We start from the raw sequence: 26,430 nt of genomic DNA on the forward strand, positions 1-26,430 counted from the left end.
ATCTTTGTTATCTGTCAGGCTGTATGCTATTGTAAAGTGTATATACAGTTCATTTCTGAAACAAAGTTTTAAAACGGTTAAAAACATCTTGAATGCCCTTTTTGTTTTATTTCCTCTACAGTTCAGATGATGCTGAAAGATGTTCTTTAAATTCTGGGAGGACAAAGGTAGAAGTCTGATATCGTCAATTCCATGGGAATGATGGCACAAAGTATTAGAGCCTACAAATGTTGGATTTAGTGCTTCGTACTATTTATCTCAACAGAGTTTGATCAGCATAATGTTCACTCAGTGTTTTGTGTTACGTCTAATAAAGTTAATCCAATATTTTTGCTTAAAGCTCAAAGGCTGCACTTAAGTCAAAATCACACTTTTTTTTTTTTAATCCATCTTCAAATTACAAAAACTTGCTTTTGAATGGTACAAGGGTATTTATAACCTAAAGTTCATTAACATTTACAGCTCTGTGAAAAATTAATTGCTCCCTTCTGTACTTTCACATTTGTCATGTTTCAGATCATCAATTGTTCTTTTATATTAGACAAAGATGAAGCGTTAATATAAAATGTTTAAGGGAAAAAAGCTATCCAAAGCTACCTAGTCCTATGTTTTTTTTTTAAAAAGTAATTGAACGGCCTGTTTAAGGTCATGCCAAAGCATCTCAATCAGATTTAACTCTGTACTTGGACTAAGCCAATCAAGACCTTTTTGTTTTTCCAGAGCCATTTTGGGGTTGACCTGGTCGTATGTGTCAGATCATTATCTTGCTGCACACTCCAAGAACGCTTGAACTGAAAAACTGACTCTCATTCAGGGTTTTCTGGTAGAGAGCAGAATTCCTGATTCCATCAAGTCGTCCCCTTTCTGAAGCAGCCTAGACCATCACACTCCCACCACTGTCTGACTGTTGGTATAATATTTTTTATGAAATGCTGTTTTGATCCAGATATAAAAGGACTCAAACCTTCCCAAAAAAAAGTTAAACTTTTGTCAGTTAACAGAATATTTTGCTCCTTCCTTAAAGTCTTGTGGATAATCATCTCGTCTCCTGGTAAGTGTGAGACGAGCCTTTGCATTCTTTTTGATCAGCAGTGGTTTTATCCTTGGAATTCTCCTATACATGGCATTTTTGCCCAGTATATTTCTTATTGTTGAATTATGAACTTAGATTTTAACTTAGGCAAGTGAGGCCTGCAGTTCTTTAGAAGTTGTTCTGGTTCTTTTGTGACCTCCTGGATGAGCCTCTTGGATCAATTTTGGTCATCTGGCCCATCCTGGGAAAGTTCACCGCTGTTGAAGTTTTCCTTATTTGTGGATAACGGCACTCACTGTATTTGCTGGAGTCCCAAAGCCTTAGAAATGGCTTTCCAGACTGATAGATGTCAGTCTTCTCAGCAGTTTCTTTAGATCATGGTGTGATGTGTTCCTTTTTGAGATCATTTAGCCTTTTTCAATTTGACAGACATCTTCTAGTCAGCAAATGTTTCTGATTAAACAGGTGGTCTGCCTGTGGCTGGTAAAATTGAACTCAGATTACCCCCCCCCCCCCCCCCCCCCCAGCAAACCGCCCCAAGAAAACCTGTGGTTAATACAAGCGGATTCATAATTCAACAAAGGGGGACAACAACTTTTTAGGTAGGTTTGGATAACTTTTTCCCTTTAATAAATTACATCATTATTTAAAAAGTTCATTATCTTTGTTTTATGGTCTGAAACACTGAAGTATGACAAGTAAACACTTGCTTTTATTATAATCACCTGTACAAACAAGATGAACAAGTCATTTCCAAGAAGTGAAAGATGTTGGGAGAATATTTAATTCCTATTATTTGCTGTATTTGCACTGGTTTGATTTCATTTTTTTATGTGAGAACCTCTCACTAGTCTAGGATCTATGTAGGTTTCTCTCCTCTGCTCTCTGTTTCACCATGCGTGTTTTTGTAAGCACTTTCTCCTCAACATACAAATGGAGCTGCAGTCAACCAAGAGGTGACACAAGGAACAAAAGATCAATTTTAGCAAGTGAGACATACTCATCTAAGGCATACGCATCATTTTTCTTGCATATATTTGGGGAAATAGTATGTTGATAAGAATTGTTATCATTTTATGGTATCCTAGATTCAAAGATGTTCTAATTTTACTCTTTTTAGAGGCTGGATCAGGTTGGGTATGGGAGTTGTAGGTAGTAGATGTCATATAAATCTTCCAGCAGTCAGTCTGGTGTCTTCTGTCTCTTCCTGACAGGAGTCCAGTTTCAAATGGAGGACTTAATCAACACACTCGATTAATAATGCAACATTTTGGCTGTGCCCATTGCTTAAATCCCTTCTGCGTTTCACAGCCCTCATTTCACACCTCCTTTTTCCCCTTTACCAGTGTCCTTAATTACGGTGCTTTCAGACCAGGTGTAGAGTTGCAGGCTGACACTGAAGTGAAGAGTCGGCAGCTTGTTTGAGCACAGCGGCACCGAAGAAGGATCGAAGATAAAATCCTAAGGAGGTTTAATACTTCTTCAGCAGAGACAGGCATTATAGTGTTAGCAGTTATGAAGATTGTTCTCTGGCCTGTTATCTCAGCAAAGCTAAAAACTTTCTCTATATCAACAAAAAGGATTTAACAAAAACTTTTCTGAGGGGGTTTCCTGCTTACATTTCAGGACATTTACAATGTGGTCAGCACCAGCTATTTGCATTGTGTGCATCTTATTTGGTGAGTACAAAATACAGTTTTTAGCCAGTCTTAATTTTAAAAAATAAAGTAAAATGTTCCTCTAATGTAGTATTACATGATAAATAAAACACAAATTGAATTAAAAAATAATCAGTTAATTTAGCATTATTAGCTAATAGAAAGTCTTGACTTTTCCATTGCAAGTATCATATATCGTGTGAATAGTAAACTTGATTGTTGGTTCTCAATCATAAAAAAAATCAATATTTGTTTCCTACTAAGCAACGCAGTCATTTTGTATGATATGGGCATGGATGTCACGGCTTTTAATGATTTTGTTGAGCGGTTCTTTTTCCAGGGTGGAATAATTGTACAGCATACATCTTTACAAAAAAAAAAACAAGTATTGGTTGCATAAGTTTGGATTCATTTTGGTTTTTCTCTTTTCCACACAAGGTCAGAAGGCTGCATACAGGTTCAAATACATACACTCACTTTTAATATGTGATGCTGAAGGCTCTATGGTGTCTTATAACTTGACAAGACCAAGGTGTATTAAGATCTCGTCACTGATCATGATTGAATCGAGGTGGTAGTTTCTCTTTGCCAACATAAAAAGGATTTGTCTGATAGCACTCACTGGGGTGGCCAAAGTCCAAGGAGCCATTTCTAAACAACTGCAGATTCCCTGATCATCAGTTGAAATAACTGTACATAAAAAGTTCTTAAGGTGTGTCTCCGCTTTGCAAAAATCTGAAAGAAGACCTGAACTGTCAACTTCAGATGAGAAAAAAATAGTTAGGATGTTCAGGAACCACCACAGCTCAAGCCAGCCACGAACTGGAAACGGCCTAATGTCTATGACAAATACTGAGCTGTTTGGCCACAGTGACGAGAGGAATAAAAGTAAGGCTTTCAAACACAAACCTCTGACCTTAAACCTGTTAAAAAATTGTGGACTATGCTAAAGCCAGGTTGGTGTCAGGAAACCAACCACTTTAAATGGACTCTTCCAATTCTGCCAAAAAGAGTGGTCAAATACACAGCCAGAATGATGCCACCAGCTTGTTCATGCCTGCCAAAAACATCTGGTCAAGGTGAAATTTGTTAAAGAACATTCAACCAAATATTAGTGGGGCTGTATGTATACATTTGAGCCTATATATGTATGCAATGTGTCATTTTAACCCTGTGTGACTTTGGGAAAATTCCAGATAACTTCAAGCTTGTGCACCAAACTCGTTTTTTCAAGTCACTAAAGATGTATGCTGTACAGCCATTCCACCCTGAAAAAAACAGTTCAAATAAACGATTTAAAGCCCCCAAAGTACCATGACTTTCATGCCAGTGAACGTTTGACAACAGTTGTAACTTTTCTTGTTGTTGTTGTTTTTTGTTTTAAATTGTCTATATTGTCTATTTTGGTACTTAACGTTCTGTTTCTTTTTAGCCTTTTGTGTACAGCGCTTTGTGATTGCCTGTCTATGAAAAGCGCTTAACAAATAAACTTTACTTACTTACTAAAAGAGGCTTCAGACTTCAGTTAGAGTAAGAGCTTGCTGAATACATAGTATAAAAATAACACAATGACCCTCTTTCTTTCTGTCTTTCTTTCTGTTTAGCATCAACAGGAATCATATGTGATGTCAAGCAAACGAGTTTGCAACCCAAATTAATGCAAAGAACCACAAACCAGACTCCTGGTGAGGGCACCAAGTTAGAAGAAGATATCCAAAAAGTTATTGATCAAATCCACTCTCTATCTAATGGAGATACACGCAGCTTCAGCTCCTCTACCACCAGAGCCGGTTTTGACTTAAACACATATTATGGTGCCCTGATGAACTTGTACAATATTTTTCAGCCACTGCTGAGAGAAAACTTCTTAGATGATCTTCCCAAAATAACAATTTGCATTCTGTCCGGGAGAGAGGACTGTGGACTGGAGGCAGAGCTGACAAAGACGGTGTCTCTGGAGTTAGCGAAACCACTGCTGACTTTTTTGACAACTCTGAGGTCGCAGACATGCTCTTCACTGACCACTGATGAAGAGTCAGGCAGCTTCTTCAGGACCTACCTCAGGATGGGGGATTCAGCAGCGTTAAGTGGTTTCCAAGAAACATTTATAAGTATACTGTCGAGTCTCTCTCTCTCTAAAAACTTAATAAATGTGTTAGGTGGACTCATAGATGCAACAGTAACATACGCCTTAAGGTTTGTGGCATTATTTATCCAAGTACCAATGGACTACACCAGAATAGCTTTACAGTTTGGAATAAAAGTCCCAGTTTTAGATGAAAAGGAGACCTGTCAACAAGGTAAAGGATTTACAAAAATACTTCTATTGTTATATTATGTAATTTTTTTGTATTCCAGATATTATTATTATGAATTCTTCTACAGTTTTATGCTAATTAGATTTCCTGTGTGTTCTCTAGGAGACCTCCAGCAGCTCATTATGTGGTGAGTCATTAGTAAAATTTGCATAAACTTCATCTTTAAGCTGCCCTGTGGAGCTTTTTAACTACATCAGCACCACAGGGCAATGCTTTTCCTTCTTTACAAAACAAGGTTGCTGATAAAGCAGGAAGAATTACTGCTGTGAGTCGTATAATAATCCTTTGAAAGTGCCGGCTGGACACATTATGTAAGTGTTTTATACCTCAGTTAAAATTGTCCACAAGATGGATGTAGACACTAAACTAGTAAAGCCGCACTAGATCTTTTTACCATGACTTTACCATACCAGTCAGGCACAACATTATGACCACTAACAGGTGAATCGAATAACACCAATGATTTTGTATATTATATTTGATGTATAAAATGTACAATAATAATTAACTTCCTGTTTTGTTCAGGGGAATTAAGAACAATGTGAGCTGGTCTTTGAGTACATCACTGATCGATATCCTCCTGGACATCTTCCTCCCTCAAGATCAGTCAGCATTCATGCATCCAGGACCTAAATGCCAGACTCCTCCCAGTGCTCCCTCCCAACGCAGCATTTCACATGCTGAAAACAGCACTATGAATAATTATGACACCCTGTGTAATAGCTACAATCTGGCCACCATCAACGACACAATGTGTGCTGAGATCCTCTCAAATTCAGGAGTAGAGTCTTCCACGCATGTGGTCACGTTTTGCGAGGCTCTAAGCTCCCTCAGCTCCAACCAAATGAAGAATGTGTGGAGCAACATGTGTTATGTTATTCAAACACTGGCTTCTCCACTTGTTAGCAGGTCATCTGACTGCAGTTTTGACAACGCAAGGCCGGCCCCTGCCACCACCCCTCTCACTAAACCTCGTCGAGTTGCCAGGGAAGCCTCCAACCTCAGACAACTTGCATGCAACTATAACGACTGGTTGCAAAATAATGTGGACCCTGTCCTTGTGTCACTGTGCAGTGACAATGAACGTGTGGAGTTTGTGAAGCAGGTCTGTAGCAATGCTGTATTGATGCGGAAGCTGCTATCTGAAAAGATGAACAGCTGGTTGTACGGATACTGCGCTAACTCCTCTGCAGACTACATGGTCAGTGAGTTCTGCCGGTATGACCAGTGGCTTAACAAGTTCACAAACATGGTGGATACCTCCCTGCTGGCGTTCTGCATGAGCCTCGACAGTGTCAGACTGACCAACCTCATCTGTGAGAACACTGGCTTCTTTATGTTTGTAATGTCTAACCCTGAACATTTTCAGTTCATGCCTAACTGCACAAACGTACCTCCTCCACTGCCAATCCCTGGCTTGGATATGCAGTTAGATTTTTGTCACTACTCTGAGTGGCATGAGATGGAAATTACCAATGATCTTTTGACAATGTGCATCCTCTTCGACCAGAGCGGTTTCACTAAAAAGGTTTGCTCTAATGCAACATTTTTGGATAACCTTCTTCTTAGCACACAAAATACCTGGCTTGAGGAACACTGCCGCACCTCTCTTAGCTTTCCACACCCCGAGCCTACAGAGGCCTTCAACATTGGAATGTGGTGTGACTACAATACGTGGGGAGAACGACAGGTGGACGATTCTGTGATCGGACTTTGTTGGCAGAATGATCAGAGTGCTTTTCAGAAGAGTGTTTGCTGCAAGCAGTCTGTGTTGGAAAAGCTGCTGCAAAATCCTCTGAACAAATGGCTTACATCAGTCTGCACAGACATGGAGGAAATAACCGTACCACCTCAGGTGGGTGTTTTACCTGGCAAGAATGAACATATAAAATCTAAATAACAAGCACAAAAAAGAAAGAACTGTTATTTTAAGCCTTATGTAATAAAATAAGCCTGCATGAGTCTCTTATAAACAAAATCATCCCATTATATCCCAAAGTCTGAACATTTCTGTTCTGAAATCTGAACCTATATGTTCTTATCCACTAGTGCATTTTCTATCTTTACAGAAAAAAATACACTAAAGATAACAGCATTAATTGCATATACAACAGTAAAGCCATTTTCTAACTGTTGACTTTTTATTCTCGTGTTGTGTTCACCATAAATGGTCCTGTAGGTGTGCAAGTACTCTGACTGGACGCGTCCCATCATTGTGGACATGACTGAGGTGGCTCTCTGTGCTGAGATGGACCAACTTAACTTTACCTCCAGAGTCTGTGCCAATAATACAGTCCTACAAAACCTGTTGGCCAATCAGGACAACACCTGGCTAATACAGCACTGTGCCAACTACTCAAAAGACCCAGGGACATCTTCTAATAAAAGTGTGGAAGGCGTGACTAAACAGTGTCAGTACTCCAGCTGGATCACATCTCCACCAGATGCTGCACTCCTGGCTCTATGCTGGGAGAATGATCAGACCAATTTTTTCTTATCCATTTGCCCTAATGACGGTCTTCTCCTGTTTCTGTCCCGTGAGCCGTGGAGCCAGTGGGTGAACAGGATGTGTACCACCTACACCAATGCCACCACCACCAACAACAATAGCAACAAGAACACTAGCACCACTACGGACCCTAATTTTTGCCTAGCAAGAAATCTGGTGAAGGAGTTCAACTGGAGCTGCCCTACCATCTTCGCTTCAGCCTGTCAGCCGTGTGCCACTCAGAATATGGTCCTGCAGACAGTAGTGCGCTGTTGGGTGGACAGCGTGCGGTCCAAGATGGTGGATCTGCTGACTCCACCTGTGGCTAGAGCATTGGAGCAAGCAGTCAGCACCACTGTGGTTGTCCTGTTATCCCTGGAGGAGGTTCAGATCACCCAGTGGCATGTTACTGAGACAATACGACCAAGTGTGCTAAAATCTGTGATCAACTATTTCAAGTTGGAGGGCAACTCTGACAACAAGAGAGTCTTGCTACAGTGTTTTGGGGTAAGTGGTTCTTTCATGCACTTGTGTGGATTATGAGTAGTGTAGTAGATACTCAGTAGTGGAACAAGTAGACAGACCAAAGGTTTAGAAATGCTCAAAAAAGCTTCTTTGCATTTTGCTCATGTTAATGTATTACAGTTGGTGATATATACGATTTTTCTGTTTTTTGTGAAGCTGGTAAAAGCAGCTCCACAAGAACAACTAACTACTGTGTATTACCTCCACAAATGTTGTACTGACAACATGTGGGCCTTTGGACCTTTGACGTCTTCTTTGAGGTCAAATAAGGTCACCTTTAAAAATACACTTAAAACGTTGGTGTGTTGGTGGTTCTTGGTGTCTGGGGCTGGGCGCTCATGTATGTACCGACTCACTCCTGGTGGCTGATTGGCGGGGCCTGGCGCCTGTGGCCCAGCTGGGCCCCTTCCGGGGGGTGGGGTGCCCTCAGGCCTCTGGGCCTGAGGCTTGGTCCTCTCTGGCACAGCTGGCTGCTGGCAGAGCCCGTGGGCACGTCACTGCAACCCCCTCTGGCCTCTGCTCCGTGGCTGCTGGGTGACCTCTCGTTTGGGGCTCTACTCAGCTCTTCCCAGGAGGGTGGCACGGTTGCCCCTGTGGTGGTCCTCCTTGGGTCCTCATACTCTGGGGCCTCTGGATGTCTGGGGCCTGGATCTCCTGGATCTCCTCCATATCTGCTTCATGCCCTGGGGGACGGGGCTATGGCTCCCCACACTCCCTAGCAGATCGTCACATGGAGAAACCTTTGGAATACAAGCATGCTGATCCACACAGGTGTACACACGGGTGTTCACAGACACAAACGACACCTTTCTTGGCTGATACCTCAAAGCACATTGTGCGCTGTCGATCTTGTGTACTGCACAATAACATGTAATATTTAGTATCTACTGTTATCTAACAGTAACAATGCCGTAACAATGATCCCAAACACACAAAAACATACTTTGATAGAAAAAAATCCCTATAAAAAAACCTCGTAAAAAATGAGGTGTGGCAAAGTATTGCCCAGTGCTAATCCTGTACTATGTTGATTTCTGCAACTATTTTTATTGTCATATTATTGAATTGTCATTATTACATTGATCTGTTATCTATGTAGAGTTTTTGGTGGTTTGAGATAATTTGCTGTGCTCTGTTTTGCTTTGAGGCTCAGCGAGAGTCTGTTAGTCAATGAGAGCTGATCGAGTATATTTTAGCACCTTTCTCGGAAATTTACTCTGCAGGTTAATCAGAGCGTAGTGTGAGTAGAGATTCACCTCATCTTTTATTCAGAAAGACTCAATCTGTTTCTGTGTAGTTCCGTTCATTGGCTTTATCATTCATCTAATTATTCATCATATCACTTACCATTAGCGTCATTTGACCTTCAGTGTACAGCTGGTGTCCAGTTACACTTCTGTCACTGATATCCAGATGATGAGTCTCTTCCTCTGGGTGTTAATCTCTCCTGGCTCACAACTGATTTGACACTTACAATAATGTGTCAAAGGGGACAATTGTATTATATGTGTCTGATGCTCCTTCTATAAGGTGCTATTATAACTGCATATTTCCCTTCTGTAGACGGTGCTAAGCAGCCTGCTGCAGACGGGAAGAAACCTGCAGAACACTGACGAAATGCTTCTCATTAAGGTAAGATATGTTGTACAATAATACTAATGTGAATTGCCACAATATCCAGTATGTGTTTATTGCTCGCATTCTTTCCACATGTGCAGGCGTACTTCAATTTATCGCCGAGCAGCCTGAGGCCAGTGCTCAAAGAAGCTCACAATCATACCATCAGACTCATCCTTCAGTACTACGCCAGTGTCAAAGACACACTGCAGGTGAATAAGACCACCACCACCACATCCGCCTTTTAATTTCCCTTCCCAGAAGTCTTAGTTGTCAGTTCATCTGTTGTATCTCTTTGAGGCACAGTTTTCTCGCTGACATTGTTTTCTTCCGTTTGCTAGTTGCCCAATGAGTACCTGTCCACCATGGTGTCAGAGATACTGCAGACTCACCTGGTAAAAGATGTTACTCTTTTCCCTGAGCTCGCTCCAATGCTGACTAAAGCCAGCCCAGCTGACATCCAAGCTTTGCCTCCCTGGCAGAACAACATCAATGTGTAAGTGATGGAGTTTCTTTACTAATGAGCCCACTACTCATGCATCTAAGCATTATTATTTTCGGAACTTACCACATGTCCCGTGTGAGGGATTAAAACGGTGTCTCTGGTTCCTGAAAGGCCAACATTTTCATTTTGTTCTTGCGATTATCTTGGAAGTATGACATATTTTGCTGCACATAATTTTAAACCAAAACTATGAGTTTTGACTCTAACTGTGGCTATGTTGAACCCACAGACGGCCATTTTATCAGGTACAAATTTGCAGGTCTTGATTGGACCTCCTTTAGAACGACGCCATAGATTCAACAATGTGCTGGAAACCTCCCGCAGAGATTTTAGTCCTTATTAATATGATAATGTCACATAGTTCCTGCAGATTACATTGGCTGCAGATTATGTTTGGCTGCACATCCATGATGTGACTCTCCTGTTTTACCACATCTGAAAGGCGTTTTACTGGATTGCGGCCAAAGTGTGCTGACAAAATGTTCCTCGCACCATTACACCACCACCACCATGGTGACCTTACCATCTCAGCAGAACTTAAGACTTATCAGTCCTATCTTCTATTGTCTAATTTTGGAGAGCCCATGTAAATTGCGGCCTCAGTTTCCTGTTTGTAGGCGACATTAGAGGGACTCCTTTGCTGCTATGTTTCATTTAGAGTCACATAAATCGTCTTTTTCCCTCCTTCTAATGCTGGCTTTGAACTTCAGCTGGTCATTCTGACCAGGCTTACATGCCTAAATGTGCTGAGCTGTCCATTTACATGAAGAAGCAGCTGAACATGTGAGGCTATTAAAGTGGCTCCTGAGTCAATGATAAAAAAGAAAGATAGCATAATAGGTGTGAAATTTAAAAGCATCCATTCTCATTTTCAGGTTAGGATGAGGTGCTTTTACTCAAAGAGATGGAAAATGGGTCATGCTTTGTATCATTTTACTTTGCTCATTGCTGAACATTCACTGAGATTCATTTCAATATATTTTTCTTCCCTGAGAAAATGCCTCTGGGATCTGAATGAAGTCAGAAGTGAAATGATGCGTTGCCATGCAGAGTCCAGAGCATCCATTATACGTTGTAAATAATGTAATGCAAGCTGGTTCTCAGAGTTATCTCAATCCAGATAACGCTTGTTTTCTTTGTTGCAGTTGTTTTCCAGTTTCTCACTTTGGAAAATCATTTTCTTGCTGTAAGAAATCTGCATCTTAAATATGTACCTGTTGGCCATGGATATTTAACCTAATATATAATAATGAGACTGGAAAAAAAGGGCAAATGGTTTTAGAATGAATTTAATCATTAGGCTGCTATTATACTTTGGTTTTTATATGACTTAAACTTAAGAGATTTGAAGTCTCTGATAGTCTGTTAATGAGCTTTAGGCTTGTTCAGGCCTTTTTGTACCTTTGTAAGAATTTTAATATTTATTCTAAGTCAAGCTAAATTTAATGATGCCTGCCAGTACTATACTATATGCAGTAATTCAAAGAAGGTCACATATAAATAAGTTTATTATTATTATTATTTAACTTTTCAGCAGAAAGTTCAAACAAACCTTATTATTTTAATGTTTTTGCTCCAGTCGGGACAAAATTAATGAAATCTTAAAGAGCATGACCCTGGACCAGCAGCAGGCCTTTGGATTGTGGTACAGCAAAGCATTGTCCCCCTCCAGCATCACCAGAGGTCAACAGTCGCTCATCAAGGACACAGGAAACCTGATCGCCTACCTGCCCTTCCAGAACTTCCAACACCTCTCAGCTGCTCAGGTAACGGCCCTCTGAGCTCTGACACCTGGCAGGGAAACTTGAGAAGCAAGCAGCTAGTTGGATCGGCCCCAGGGCAGAACACAGCCACTTGTCACACGCTGGTCAAAAGAAAGCACAGACTCATCTGTCTCTGTCACTACTGTGGGTTTTATTCTAGGGGCCAGTGTTCAATAAGTAATATTGGGAAAACATGAATTAGGAATGAGCATGGCTACTGATATTTCAATACTAAAGTAAGAATAAATAAAAGGAATTGTTTCAAACTTTGCAAAACAAAATGAGAAAACCCCCCACAAATTGACATTTTTACACTTTATGTTTTGTGTGAGTTTCTTAAAAGCTTTGAGTTTGTTAACTTTTTAGCATTAGATGTGCACAAATGTGTTATGCTATAGAGGCAAGGAAGTAAAGAAACATACCTTTCCAAAGGTTTTACTATAATTTACCTTGGATGGTTTGCACTGCTAATAAATACAACATATAAACAAATATTACCTTCCATTTAGTCTGAATTAAAAAAGCATGGGCAAAGGGGAAACATACATGTTTGTCTTTCAGCTAATCCTTGTATAAAGTGCACTGCATGCAGTCTTTTTATCCTCAAATTTTACACTGTACTGTTTTTTTCTTTCCTTGTCACTATATTGCAAAATGTATTGGCCCATTTTTAATACTTAATTGTGATATGTCACTTTTGTAATGCTTTCATCGGCAGCTGCTTGATGGGCTGGATGTGTTGCAGAGAAACACCCTCACTCCACTAAAGCAGGAATTTGTAGCACGCAACCTCATCAGCACCTACAGGAACCTAACAGCTCAGGACTTTTCCAGGTTTGGAATGACTATAGGAAGGCATTTCCAACATTTTCCATCCATGTTTTCTTTTTGTAATCATAGATAAAACCTGACAGAACACAATGTGTTGATGCATGCTTAATAATCCAGGAATAGAAATAAATCCCCCAAAAGTTTCAGCTGTATGCAGCATTTTCACCAAGGGAAACATTTCTTTATCTCATCCAAGTGAAATCGCTGAAGAAGTTCTGGGACAACAGTAATTAGTTTTGATGTAATGTTGCTGGATGGTCTTTTTTAGGTGCATTTGAACCTTTTATTTTATTAATATAACTTAATAGTTTGTCATATATACAATCTACTTGCTTGACTTCCAATCCTCATAACTAAATTTTCTTTATTTAAAAAAAGTATCACCTACACACAATATTAAAATTTCAAGGTTTGTTGTAAAGTTTTTTTTAAATTATTTGACAGCATGTGTACTGATTAGTTAGAAATGCTTTGATTTCTTTAGGTTATAGAAACCTTTAAAAATGACACAAAAACCTTTAAAATAATCAATCAAACCAATTAAAAAACTAAGATCTTTCTTTCTTTCTTAAAATGAAATACATGTAACATTTTGGCAGGTGTTTCCTGTGAGTGTGTTGTTGAAACATTGCTTTGTGATTTCAGGCTGGGTAGTATCGCATGCCTGGCAGACCCAGATGATCTCTATGTTTATAAAGGCACCGAGGCTTTCAGTGTGATCCGGGAGAGTATTATGAGCTGCACACGTAAAGGACTCCGTTTGCCAAGTGACCTGGTAGGAACAGAACTCATGTGCAGTTCCTTCACTGTTTTTTTTAATGTATGCTTTCATGTAATAATTGCTCTTTTTGTTTGTCTTAACTTTGTTGGCAGGTTTTCAATATTTTACTGAACACCACCGAGCTGCAGGTCCCGTCTACAGTCCCTGCTGAGCGCCTGGCAGAGATCGCGCTCCTCCTGCCCTCGCTGGGCGTGACTTTCCTGCAGGGTCTCTCTACGTCTCAGCTGCTTTCTGTCCTCCCCACCCTGAACTCTATTCCATTCAGTCCTGCACAGGTAGAGGAGTGAATTAAACCTGAAATCTATACCAGAAGCTGGTAACCACAGTCATCATCTGTAATTGGTGTAATTTCCTTTCTTACTAGCAAATTGACTCTTTTCTTTCCAAGGCCCGGTTTCAGTGAGTGTACAATCATGTGTTGGCAGTAGATGGTTGGATTGCGTAGCAGCTGGTGGGAGTTTTATATCTTAGGAACAGCTGACAGCCTGGCAGCCTGTCTCCAGCACTGGTGACAGGCCTCATGAAGAACAGACCTAAGCTTTACTTCATCCTCTGCTCTCATCTGAACTGAGGCCTTTTGCGTTTTCCTCAGCCTCACAGCTGTTGATTTCATATGTCTTTAAGGAATCTTGCAGAGAAGTAACATCTTCAAAGCTACACATAGTTTGTGCCATTTTGACCGAAACGGTTGTGTGAACAAGTGTTACTAAATCCCACAAGACTTTCATATTTTGGGAAACGGTGAATTTAACCAACATGTTGACGAGGTGTTTGAATGATTACTTGTTTTGTTTTTAATGTTTCAGGCAGCTGTAATAGTAGACAATCTGTCTTCAGTCAATGGAGTAAGTTATTTTGGAAACTCATCACAGTGAAGTGAGTTCAGTTATTGTCTCTGTATTTTTGGGCCTTACACTTACATCATCATCATCTCTCTCCCTGCTGCCCAGTTTATCCCAGACCGGCTGGGGGAGCTCGGCTCTCTCATTGTAGGAGTGAAGACAGAGACCTTGCTGATGCTTACATCTGATAAACTGCTCTCAACCCTTGTTGCTATTTCGCAACACACACAAGGTCTCTGTCTGCTTGACAGAAAAGGCCTCCTCCTCCCTCCACAAGCCAATGCTATAGCCACCAAACTCTGGGTAAAACACACACACACACACACACACACACACACACACACACACACACACACACACACACACACACACACACACACACACACTAAATGCCACAGTTTAATTTGAAGAAATGCATTGTATTTGTAATTTACTGTATTTGTTTTTGTTATAGCCATGTAATTAACTCTTTTCTGTCTCCTCGTTTAGTTCAAACAGGGATCTTTGGGCTCAAATCAAGGGGTTCAAAATGTGGGTTTACATGAGGGTGATGGACAGCTTGACAGATGAGGTCTGGAAACTGTGATGTTTGCAGATTACATTGTGATCTATCGTGGGAGTAGGGAGCAGGAGGAAGAGAGTCTGGAGAGGTATCCACTGGAGAAAAGAGGAACGAAAGTTAGTAGAAGCAAGACAGAATACATGTGTAAAAGCAAAGCTGCGTGAAGGTGAAGGTAGATGAGTTTAAATACCTGGACAGTGCACAAGCGAGGTGAGTGCAGCCAGGGTGGAGCTGGTGGAGATAAGTATTGAGGGGTTATTTGTGACAGAAGGAAGCAGCAAGCGTGAAAGGGAAGGTTTACAAGATGGCAGTGAGAACTGCTGATGTACGGTTTGTCTATAGCTGTACTAATAAATAAAAACACAGGAGGCTGAGCTAAAGATGGCAGAGTTGAAGATGCTTAGATCTTCATTGGTAGTGACCAGAATGGACAAGATTAGAAATAAGTACATAAGAAGGACAGCTCAGGTTAAGCATGTTGGACAAAAAGTTAGAGAGGCAAGGCTGAGATGGTTTGGACACGTGCAGAGGAGGGAAAGTGGATATACTGGCCAAAAGATGTCAGGCAGGAGGAAAAGGGGAAGAACACAGAGAAGATTCATGGTAGTGGAGGAAGACGTGGAGAACGCTGGTGTGACAGAGGAGAATGCTAGGGATGGGGAGAGATGGAGGCAGTGGCACCTCCTAAAGAGAGCAGCTGAAAGAAGAAGAATGCATCTGTGTCGAGCACCTGCTGCAACGCTTTGCGTTATCTTTACTGTGTTTAGGGCTTCCCAGAGGTGGTCACCTGGTTGAACGATGTAGCTCCTTTGCTCGGCTGCACACCACTAATCAGTGTTCTTCCAAGGAAACGTCTACTTGTGAACAGCCTCTCCAATACATCTACAAAACCCTGGAACACGCAGCAGGTATCACAACAGCGCACATCTGTGACATTAGCGCCTGCTTTGCATTACCGCAGAGTGGTAAACAGCTCGGCTTGAATAAATATAAAAGAAAGTTTATGAGTGAAACATTATTAGGAATTGAAAAAGGGGAAAGGAAAAGGAAGAAAAGGGTAGGAAGTTTACATCTTTATGCGCTGTACCAACACTTCCGGTATATGAATACGTAAAAGCTTCTCACAGTGAAGCAGGGAGTTCTCTGTTGTGTTTTGATCTCTTCATGCTTCCTCTTATTGGATATGCTTCCTCTCTGTTGTGAGAAGGTGTGCATGACGCTATCTCGATTAGCTGCTAAATTATTAAGTGAAGAATGGCATCATCAGCGACACTGTGAATGGATCAGCCTCTGAATGCAACCGATCATGCAAACCTGCACACTACCACTACAACGCCAACACTTTTCCACTTTCTTCCCCAGGCTAGAGGAATTTTCAGAGAGGTTCTTGATACTAATCCAAATCTGATCAAACAACATTTCTTGTAAGTACACTTAATCTGACAGACAGACGAACATGCAATCATTGAAATTATTTTCTTGTCTGTTTTCAAAATATATGAACCCCTTTGATGGTTGATGCTCTTATTTTCCAGCAATTTTGCAGCTTTATAAATTAACTATTGTGCATCTATTGATTCTAGGAGTCTGGGAACGCTGGGGCAGGGTGTGAGCTGTGCTGTCTTAAGAGATCGTTTTCAGGCAAATCGGTCACCTTCTTCAGCGAGAAGCATCCTGGCCTTGCTCAGGCAGCAGCCTGGTCTTCTTCACACCTCACTGGTAATTACACATCAATTAATTCCTGACATTTAAGATATTTACGTTAATTCAAGGATCATTAATGTGTGACTTCTATTATGTGTCTGTTGTTCTGGACAGAAAAACTGTATAATCGAGGTGCTCTATCAGTTTGAGTTCTTCTTTGAACTGCTTGAAGATCTTGGAGTTGAAATTGCACTTTCAATGCCGTAAGTCCAAAGCTGGCATTATAGTTACTGCAGAAAAACTTTAATATCCATAAGATTTGCATGCCTTTAGTGAAAAATGAGTATGTGTGAAATGCAGGAGACCCTTGTGTACTCTTTGCCCTGAAACAAAACTCTGGATTGTTTTGGTCTTGTGTGTTTGTGTCTTGCAGGGTGAGTGCCATAAAAAGGTTTTCCACAGATATGATGAACAGTCTCAGGAGGATGATTATAGCAGGACCGCATCACTTTCTCCTGCTGTCCCGAACAAAGCAGCTGCTGCTGGTGGATAAAATGGCGCAGAGGTTGGTAAGTAGAGCCTGATTTCCCAGTGTCCCTTTTCTGAGGTTCAATGGAAAAGAAGCTACCAAATGATAGCAGTTATCTGGATTTATTCTTGTGTTTGTCTTAAAATATAATCTGAGCTTCTTCCAAGTTTTAGCTAAGACCAAAAACACCGTTAAAATTAGCAACTGTCAAACATTTACAAACAGCGGAAAAGTAAGGTGGAAGTTTAAATATTCATCCATCATCAGTTAGGAACATAAGAACTGCACAGTGCTCGGTACTCACCACAGAAATGAGCGCCTTGCTAAGATAACACACATCAAAAAAAGGCTCATCAGTGTTTCTTATAGGTTCATTTCAGTGTGGACGTCTGTGAGATCAAGTTCAGTAGATCAGATTAGTTTGGAGTCCACACCTCACCCCCATACAGATACTGTTGAAGGATCTCAAGAGTGTATGACACTTTTTAAAGTCTGATCTGCAGGTATCAGTTTGTTTAACGTTACTTCTGCCATAAAAGGTGCCAGCAGTTATTAAATCCACTAGCATGTTGAATTTTGAATGTATGCAAGCAAAAAGGTTTTTATTAAAGAGTATACACTGCTTCTGAGTTTTTGTTAAATAAATAATGACATGGTGTAGTATGTCATGTGTTGTGTAATCTCAGGTTGTAAGACATGGTTAAAAGCTAGTTAACTTTTTACCATGTCCTAATAAGTAAAACCTTAGAATTGCATTTTGCAGACTTGCAGAGTGTGTACTTTCTTTTTACCATGAGCATAGATGAAATGTTAGAATTGAGATAATCAGGATTTTCCAAAGAGTTAATAAATAGTTTTTCTCTGCCAGCTTTTAGTTAGTACGCTTTTCTTGTTTCCCATGTCTCTTGAAATATCCTATTTTTTATTTATATACTTTTTTGTGCTTTATTTCCAGGACATGTATACAGGCGTGTTCACGGAGGAGGAGTTCCGTTTGCTTGACATCATGGCACCGTTTGTGGTAGATGAGGTTTTTATTCAGGTGGACCGCAGGTTCTTCATTCAAAATCTGGATTTCCTCCATGGGCTCTGCTACAGCAGCACCAAGATGGAAATCGTGGCTCGTATTCTCCAAGAGCCTGCTGCCTTTGGGTAACATTACCACAAACCGAACTGTCTGCTGAAAGGAGATACAGTGTTATTCAACATTTATTCAACAAGTGATTCTCAGGAAAACAGCAAGACTGAGCATCTGTGTGAGCTGTAAAATAAATAAATAAATAAAATTAACATAAAGATCTGAAATGATAACATGTTACATAGAAAGGTTAAATTGGTCCTTAGGTTAAATGAGAAATAATGACAAGAAACAGTATTTAAGAACCCTTTCTGTGGGCAGCTCTTCTTTAGGTCACAAGTTTAGAAACACATGTATGCTAATCCACATTTTGTCTTTTGGCCCGATTGTTTCCTATCAGTCCCAACCAGCCGCAGCAGATGGCTTCCCCTTTCCTGAGCCTGGTTCTGCCGGAAGTTTCTTCCTGTTAAAAGGGAGTTTTTCCTTCCCACTGTCACCTCACTTCTTAAGGAGTCCTCTGATTGTCAGAGTTTTCTCTGTGTTATTTTCCTTATAATTGATCTTACAATACAAAACACCTTGAATTGACTGTTTTCATTTGGTGTTATATAAATAAGAATAAATTGAATTGAATTAATCACAAAAATAATTATAATATTTTGTGTGGCGACTGAGCTCAACTGCTGAAAACTGACATTAAGGTATATAATTAATTAATTTCTGGCATTTCTACAGCATCTATAGCAGTTGAGGTGTAGGATTAAGATGACAAAATATCTTTGCATTCCCTGTAAGGTCACTTACCCAGCCTACGCTAAGCTTCAGCTGAAAGCCCCCATGATGTTAAAGCACTGATAAATTTGATCATTTATTTATAGCTCAGTGATAATGAGCCGATTCCCTTCACTGCACTTCATCTTTTATTATGATGTTTTTATATTGATACGCACTGCTCTTTTTATATAGATTTGTATTATTAACGTTGTATTAAATTGGATAACTAATATGATATTAATATTCCCAAACAATCTAACTGTAGTTTCATCACTCCACAGTTGGTCTGGGTGTTTTTTTGGCATGTCAACCTTTGTTGTGATCATAAGTTTAGAGTTCACATCATTTTTCCAAGCTACATTGTTACTGTTGAAATTATATATTCATTGTGAAAAGGAAGAATGCAATGAGGTCTGTGTTAATCATTGAACTAGACTATTTGTTCATAAGTGTAAGTTAGATGTGACCATTTTAGGAATGAATTTTAAAAAACTGTAGTTCACTTACTTTTTCTTGCACTGTATTTATTATGTTTTTCCACGTCAACTGCATCACATATATACTAAATGGGTGAGAATTTCAAGAATGTGAATGTATCCATAGAATATTTAGTTCACAGAGGCATGAATTAATCAACAAAGTCCAACGCAGCAGTTTTTAGAAGTTGGCCTTGTAAGGATGTTTCTTTTACAGTTTTTATAGGTTTTAAAATGAAAATGAAGTTATATGAAATTTATTTTCAAAACTTCCCACTTATAGAGGCTTTTCACACAACCTGAGATAAAAGGAACAATGATAGCATGATCTTGTCTCCCCCTCATAGCCCAGTGGAGAACTGGGACCAGACAACACTCAGTCAGGTGGACCGCTTTCTCTTCTTCCTGCCTCAAGACAAACTGCAGCAGATTTCCCTGGTAAGTTTATTGCTGCACTTCTTTCAGTATTTAATACTTAATATCTGAACCCAGAGCCTGAATAGTTCCCCATATTATTATTACTTTTTTCAAAGTGCAACACATTCGCTGAGTGTCCAGAAGTCCACAGTGGAGCTTTGTGTCAGAACTTGATCCAATGACATGTTAAGTCAGAGCCTGTAAAGAAATCTCTCGGGTGTCACATCTCCAAAAGGTGTCAAGATCAGGTGATGAGGTTGCTGTCTTCCTGTAACCCATTCAAATGTGCATGTTGCTGTCTGTGTCTGTGTTCCCGCAGGCATTGATGACTGTGGAGCGAATAGAGAAGCTGTTCATGAGCCACCATCAGTGGGAACGTGGGGACATCGGGATGCTGTGTTCAGATGAGACTGAGAGGAAGACCATTTTTGAAAGGCAGCAGTTTGTTTTGCAGTTTTTCCTGGGCTTCCTTAAACTAAATTCTCAGTCATGTAAGCCTTACTTTGGTTTCTCTTACAATAACCTTGTATGATTTTCATCAAATTTGGTGGGATTAAGAATTTCTTCAGTGAATGTAGCATTCTCTGCTGCCTTTGAAGTGTCACAAGACATGACATGGACCCATACAAGGGCTCTAGGGAGGAAGAGGTTCATATCAGTCTACAGAAAGCAGACTAGTTTAGTTAGCTTATGTTAGCATATACTCTTGAAAAAAAGTGAAACAACCGGCGAAGATTGTTTAGTTCTGCAAAGAGCACTTTCAATTTTAATAACTTCAAGTTAAAAAAAAGACATTTTAATTATGTGCAAAGGTGTTTCACGATCAACAGTCAAGTTGCCAAACAGTGAGGGGACATCCACTGTAAAATGTATGCGGCTAAAGAAGGAAAAACTGGATCGATTACAGTAAATGTTGCAATTTTTTTTGGAAATCAAGGTCCTGAAGTCTGGAGGAAGAGAAATTTAGAAATTTCAGTTTCGTAAATCCTTCTTTCATTGAGCTGGCATTTCTAATTTTCATGGGCTAAAAGCCATAATTAATAATAATCAGTTTAACCAAAAAAAAAAAAATCAAACAAACACTTTCTCAATAGTTCACTTCCCACATAATTAATATAGAATATATGAAAGTTAGCCTTGTTTAATTAAAGTAGGAAATTAGGGAAAAAAATCATCCACCTTTTCTTTCAACTTTTTATGCTATATAAAGTCTATATACTCTGTTATGCAGTCATATAGAGGGGAGGGGGGGGGGGGATTATTGGTAGGCAAACAGCATATTGAATGAAAAATAGGCAGTGGGGTAGTTAATATAGCTTTGTGATGCTCTCTATTTAGTATGAATAACGTAGTTAAGGTAGTGAGTGAATTGGAAATACAGAATGATAATGTTTATTTTTTATTTATTATCCAATCACGTGACCAGGCTTGATGAAAAAAAACGTTTTATCACCTCTAAGTAAAGACTGGAAAATGAACTGAAACAGTGGTCCAAAAAAAACAAGTTATTAACCCAAGCATTGTTTTGGATGGAATTGTTATCCTTCTAAACATTGTTTGCATTATTGTCTTTTGGTACAGCTGAAAGCGTAATACATTTGTGCGTATGAATTTCTTTGCAAATTGACTTTTGTAGCAGGAGAACTTGCTGATCTTCTAACAGTGAAAATTAGCTTCTTGAATTAAATTTTTCAGAAAGACTTTGGCTAATACTTTTCAGAAAACAAAAAAACTTGACAACTTCAAACTAAGCCATGGTTATATTACATTGCTGACCCATTTTCATAGATAATCTCCTGATCATATGTTTGTGTGTGCTGCTGGCCAGTGACTCCAGTGGTTCCTACTTGTGAGATTCTGCATACAACAGCCCCCTCCGTTTGGCTCTCCAGCAGTTTGACTAGCATGCCTTCATCTGCCTTCTCCAACTGTCTGGAGCTGATGGGTCACGACCCGTTTCTTGCATCCTACCAACGCACTGAAGTGCTCAGGAAAGTCAAGCAGGTCAGACTGATTGTTAATCTGAATCAGTCCAACAAAAACCTCTTACATGTGTTTCATTTGATGATGGCCAAAGTTTACAGGTCTTAACACTGTGTTTCTGCTCTGTCTTTGCTCCGGGCCTCTCGGTATTAACGTGAATATATGAAGATATATGGCCCAGTCTCATCCTTCTCCCAGGCTGTGATCTCTCAGCTCGGTGTAATAGCGACACAGCTATCATTAGACGAGCTGAATGCCATTCGACTGACTGAGCGGAGAAGCATCGCCGCTCTGGGCACAGTCAGTGACTGGAATAGCAGACAGGTAAGTACTTTAGCCACTGCAGTTCAAATATTTACATGTTACATCAAAATTGCTTTGTGTTTTGGGCAGTTTTTATTTCGTCTGATAAGAATAATACCAGCTGTGGCATTATTGTGCTGTATTAGACTGATTTATAACTTGTTGTCGTCCTAGCTGGCCACACTGTTTTCCACCGTGTTAAACTCCACCAAGCAGAATCCGAGCCAGCTTGACTCCAGCACTCTGGTGGCAATGGGATACATTGTGTGTGGCGCTAAAGCCACAGAGCTGAGGTCTTTCAATCCTATAGAGCTCAGGTGCGCACAATATCGGAAAATGCTTAAATGAAGCGCTTTTTTTCAAGCCCAGCTTGACACTTGAATTTACTTTGTACTCTGTCTCCCTCTGATGGCTGCAGTAAGGCGGTTCTCAGGCTGGGTCGGCTGAGGCTGTCTTGCTCAGAGGAGCAGCTGCAAGCTCTTGTTGAACTGCTAACCCACAGCCTCGTTTTTGGACTCATGAGTTCCTGGGGCACCGATGTGTTCATTGAGATCGGAGTCCTGGCAGGTATTGTCTATTCATTGTCTTTTCCACATGAATTTTAGTTGTACTATGCATAGTCCTACATCTGCCTTAATGTGTGGTGAGAGATTTAAATCAAAGACATTTTGTTTTCCTCTATGCTTTGATGTAAAAGCTTTTGATTCATTGTTTCTAGCACCCTTTGCTCTGTTTCACTGGAACACTTTGCTTGTTTTTCAGTGGGTATCCCAGACATGGCCATGTCAGCGCTGGTAAAAGAGCAAATTGAGGGAATCGCACCTTTGGCTATCTCAATGATGGCACCAAAAAAGTTTGCTGTGAGTCAAGATTTAATTAAACCAACCATATCTTGGGTGTTAAACATAAAGCACGGGGGCCAGAAATGAACCAACAAAGACTCCGATCCGGCCAACTGGATGGCTTTAGAAAATGTGAAGGAGGAAATACTATTTTGGACTTTTAAATGTGTTTTAATAACTTTTACAGCAATTCCTGCTAATGACAAACTCTCCCACAGCAATCCATACTACACCACAGTATATTATGTCAGAGATTAAACGGGTAGTAAACCTTCTTTTCACTGGCAGAAAGATTAGTTTCACTGGTCAGGGCCGATTATTGTAATATCAAGGTGAGCTAAACTACACTTACATGTGTGTAAAAAGTACATAATTTTTTAGTAACATTTGTTTTTTTACAATAAAAAAAATGTATTCCTGTTTTTGCGTCCATCTTGACAAATCTTTATCATGTCTTTAATTTATCTTTCTAAATCTATCCCCCCGCTGTGTGCTTTGTTTTCAAAAGGTGGTATTCTCCCAGGAAAAGATCGCCATGTTCTCCTACGAGCAGGCTGTTGCAGTAACTGATAACCAGCGCTCTGTTCTGTCAGACCTCCAGAAAACAGCTCTAGCTATGGTGCTGACACCCTGGGACGATAAGCTTGTAGACTTCAGAGGTAAAACCTGAATCACTGCTGTCCACTGATAACCATTAAACTTGATTTGTCTTCTTTATGCATTAATCGCTTTACCTGATGAAAATATAATCTCGCTTATCAAAACTCTTACCAAAGTTTTATGCTAGTTTAGGTACATCTTGCTATTATCAGGTTGGATCCACTTTTGCCTTCAGAACTGCCTTACTTCTTAATTCCTCTGAGATTTTGCTCCATATTGACATGATAGCATCATACAGTTGCTCCAGATCTGCAGACTGCACAATCTCTTGTTCCACCACATCCCAAAGGTGCTCTACTGGATTGAGATCTGGTGTCTGTGGAGGGTTTCTTAGTGCAGTGAGCTCATTGTCATGCTCAAGAAACCAGTTTGAGATTATTTCAGCTTTGTGACATGGTGCATTACACTGTGGTCATAATGGGATGAACATGACACATTAACAACAATACTCAGGTAGGCGTGTGTTGTTAAAACAATGCTTAGCTGGTACTAACCTGCCCAAAGTGTGCTACGGAAATATATCTATCACACCATTACACCACCAGCAGCAGCCTGAACTTTGAACACAGTGAACCAACAATCATTTTTGTGTTTCCATGCTTTTTAAGCCAAATTGTGACCCTCCAATCTGTTTGTCCAATTTTGGATGACCCAGTGTGAAATTTAGCCTCAGTTTTCTGTTCCTAGCTGACAAGAGTTGTTTTCTGCTCCTGTTGCCCATTTTTTCCACACACTTTGAGCCGCTTAGTACCATGTGAGCATCATTTAAACACCACAGTCTGACTGAGTACTGTTGCTCATTACATCCATCCCATTATGACCACAGTGTACAATCTTCTGATGGCAGTTTCCAGTAGGAGGAGTTCACCAGCTCTCAATCCAGTAGAACACCAGTGAGATGTGGTAAAACTGGAGAGTCGCGTTATGGATGTGCAGCTAACAAATCTGCAGCAACTGTGTGATGCTATCACGTCAGTATAGACCAAAATCTGTGAGGAGTTAAGAAGTAAGGCAGTTCTGAAGGCAAAAGGGGACCAAACCAGTACTAGCAAGCTATACCTAATAAAGTGACCTGTGAGTGTATAAATTGTTACTGTAATTTGACTCCCAAAATCAAGGCTGACGATAGCTGCTGTTGTTTGCTTGCTGGTTTCAGCACTTTGTTCTCATTGTACTTCTAGATGTTTCCTGTGTGCTTTCTTTTCTAACAGAGATTATGAACATTATGCCTTGCTGGATATGCTATGCATGGATACTCTAGGTGTGAAGAGAGTGCCTACAGTGATGTGATTGTCATTTTTCACTGTGATTATTTTTTTTTGTTAATGATATTCTAAGTCAGATAATCTGCCTGAACTATATTTTTGCATAGCTCTACATTTGTAATGCTTTTGCTGAATTCCTGTAGGGAGGTCACTGGGGTTGGCGTTGAGCCACAGCCCCCTGTGTCTCTTATTGGGACTGCTGATGCTGCTGACCGTCCTGCTCTGCCCTGACACATGACCTCGTTCACCCCAGCCGAATCAGGAGACCCCCTAATCCACATGATGATTGTCTTTCTGCGCAATGCTGTATTTCTTTGAAATAAACAGCATTTAAAGCTTTCCGTACTCCTTTTAGCAACACTGTAATTGATCTTGCATAACTATTACTTTACCATCAACATTTAGCACTGAAAGAACAAAGTTAACAGTTTGAGAGAGTAGGAGCTGTTTGTTTTAATCAGCAAGTCTATCTAATACCCACAGATCCTAGACTATTTATTTATTTTTGTACAAACCTATCTAAACACTGTCCCATATATATCCTTCTCAGGGATGCCATACCTAGAAATAATACTTAAAAATGATAAAGGTTAGATAATAATTGTTGTGCAGTTATTATGAGAGAAATCTGTTGTACTTTGTACAACAGAGAAATCTGTTGTACAAAGTTATTTATTTTTGGGGGCTTTAGGTTTATGTGAGTAATAGTGATAACACTTTCTATATATCTGTCTATTTTGAGTTATCTTGATTACAAAACAATACTTAGTAGGGCCTGATTGTATTAGTATTGATCAACTTTGATCTGTTGTTGCTGTGAGTTTTGTACTGTTGTGCACAATTGGTGGTGTGATTAAAATGAATCTAAATGATCAATAAACTGAACCAATCTACCTCTGATTGACTCTTTTTTATTGCTTTATTGCTTGTTAACAGAGCTGTGTAGTCTTACCCACAGTTCTGTTCACCATTCAAAAAGCATTTGACACTAGAGATGACAGATTACTAAAGATAAAACTGGAGATAACGGTATCAACGGGATGGCACATTCCTGGTTAAATAGCATTGATAGATACCACTGTGTGCAAATAAATAATAACTCCGGTTTCATTGTGAGGTTCAACAAGGAGGACCCTAAACTGTTTATACCGTAGAAAAAGTTTGGAATAGCTTCTGAATACAGTTGAAATTAGCAATAAATCAGATCAAAACAAAGCTTATCATATTTAGTAACAGACAAATAAGGAATGAAGTCAAAATCATGATCACTGATGATGAAACAGAAAGAGTGTATGAAACTAGATTTTTTGCAATAGGTAATTGGATATTAATCACATTTGCAAGGGCCATATAAAGAATTCCTTTTCTTCTTTCAGTTGCTTCATTTAGGGATCGTACATCACTCTTATTTTTAAAAATGGGTGCTAGTACACTTCTTCTCCATCCCCTAGGCATCCTCTCACACTCTAATCTGGTCCACTGCCCCCTCTCCTGGATGTCTCCTCCACAGTTATGTCATCTGGACCAACTGCCTTT

The 26,430-nt window shown here is 39.9% G+C and overlaps 1 protein-coding gene across 1 annotated transcript; it reads left to right on the forward strand.

Moving 5' to 3' along the window:
- strc1 (stereocilin 1) lies at positions 1 to 25,840 on the forward strand. The gene is made up of 29 exons (XM_040011514.1): positions 1 to 2,712; positions 4,296 to 4,991; positions 5,112 to 5,136; positions 5,535 to 6,864; positions 7,189 to 8,004; positions 9,586 to 9,654; positions 9,741 to 9,851; positions 9,981 to 10,135; positions 11,724 to 11,910; positions 12,626 to 12,741; positions 13,384 to 13,513; positions 13,612 to 13,794; positions 14,326 to 14,364; positions 14,470 to 14,664; positions 15,691 to 15,831; positions 16,286 to 16,347; positions 16,507 to 16,642; positions 16,742 to 16,830; positions 17,001 to 17,136; positions 18,052 to 18,248; positions 19,772 to 19,862; positions 20,161 to 20,332; positions 21,670 to 21,845; positions 21,993 to 22,148; positions 22,302 to 22,444; positions 22,546 to 22,694; positions 22,890 to 22,987; positions 23,478 to 23,628; positions 25,038 to 25,840. The coding sequence occupies exons 1-29, from the start codon at positions 2,670 to 2,672 to the stop codon at positions 25,130 to 25,132; spliced, it is 6,087 nt and encodes a 2,028-aa protein (XP_039867448.1). The 5' UTR covers positions 1 to 2,669; the 3' UTR covers positions 25,133 to 25,840.
- The last annotated feature ends 590 nt before the right edge of the window (positions 25,841 to 26,430 follow it).

This window comes from Simochromis diagramma, unplaced genomic scaffold (genome assembly GCF_900408965.1).
Source record: "Simochromis diagramma unplaced genomic scaffold, fSimDia1.1 OVJJ01000603.1, whole genome shotgun sequence".
NCBI classification, from domain to species: Eukaryota; Metazoa; Chordata; class Actinopteri; order Cichliformes; family Cichlidae; genus Simochromis; species Simochromis diagramma.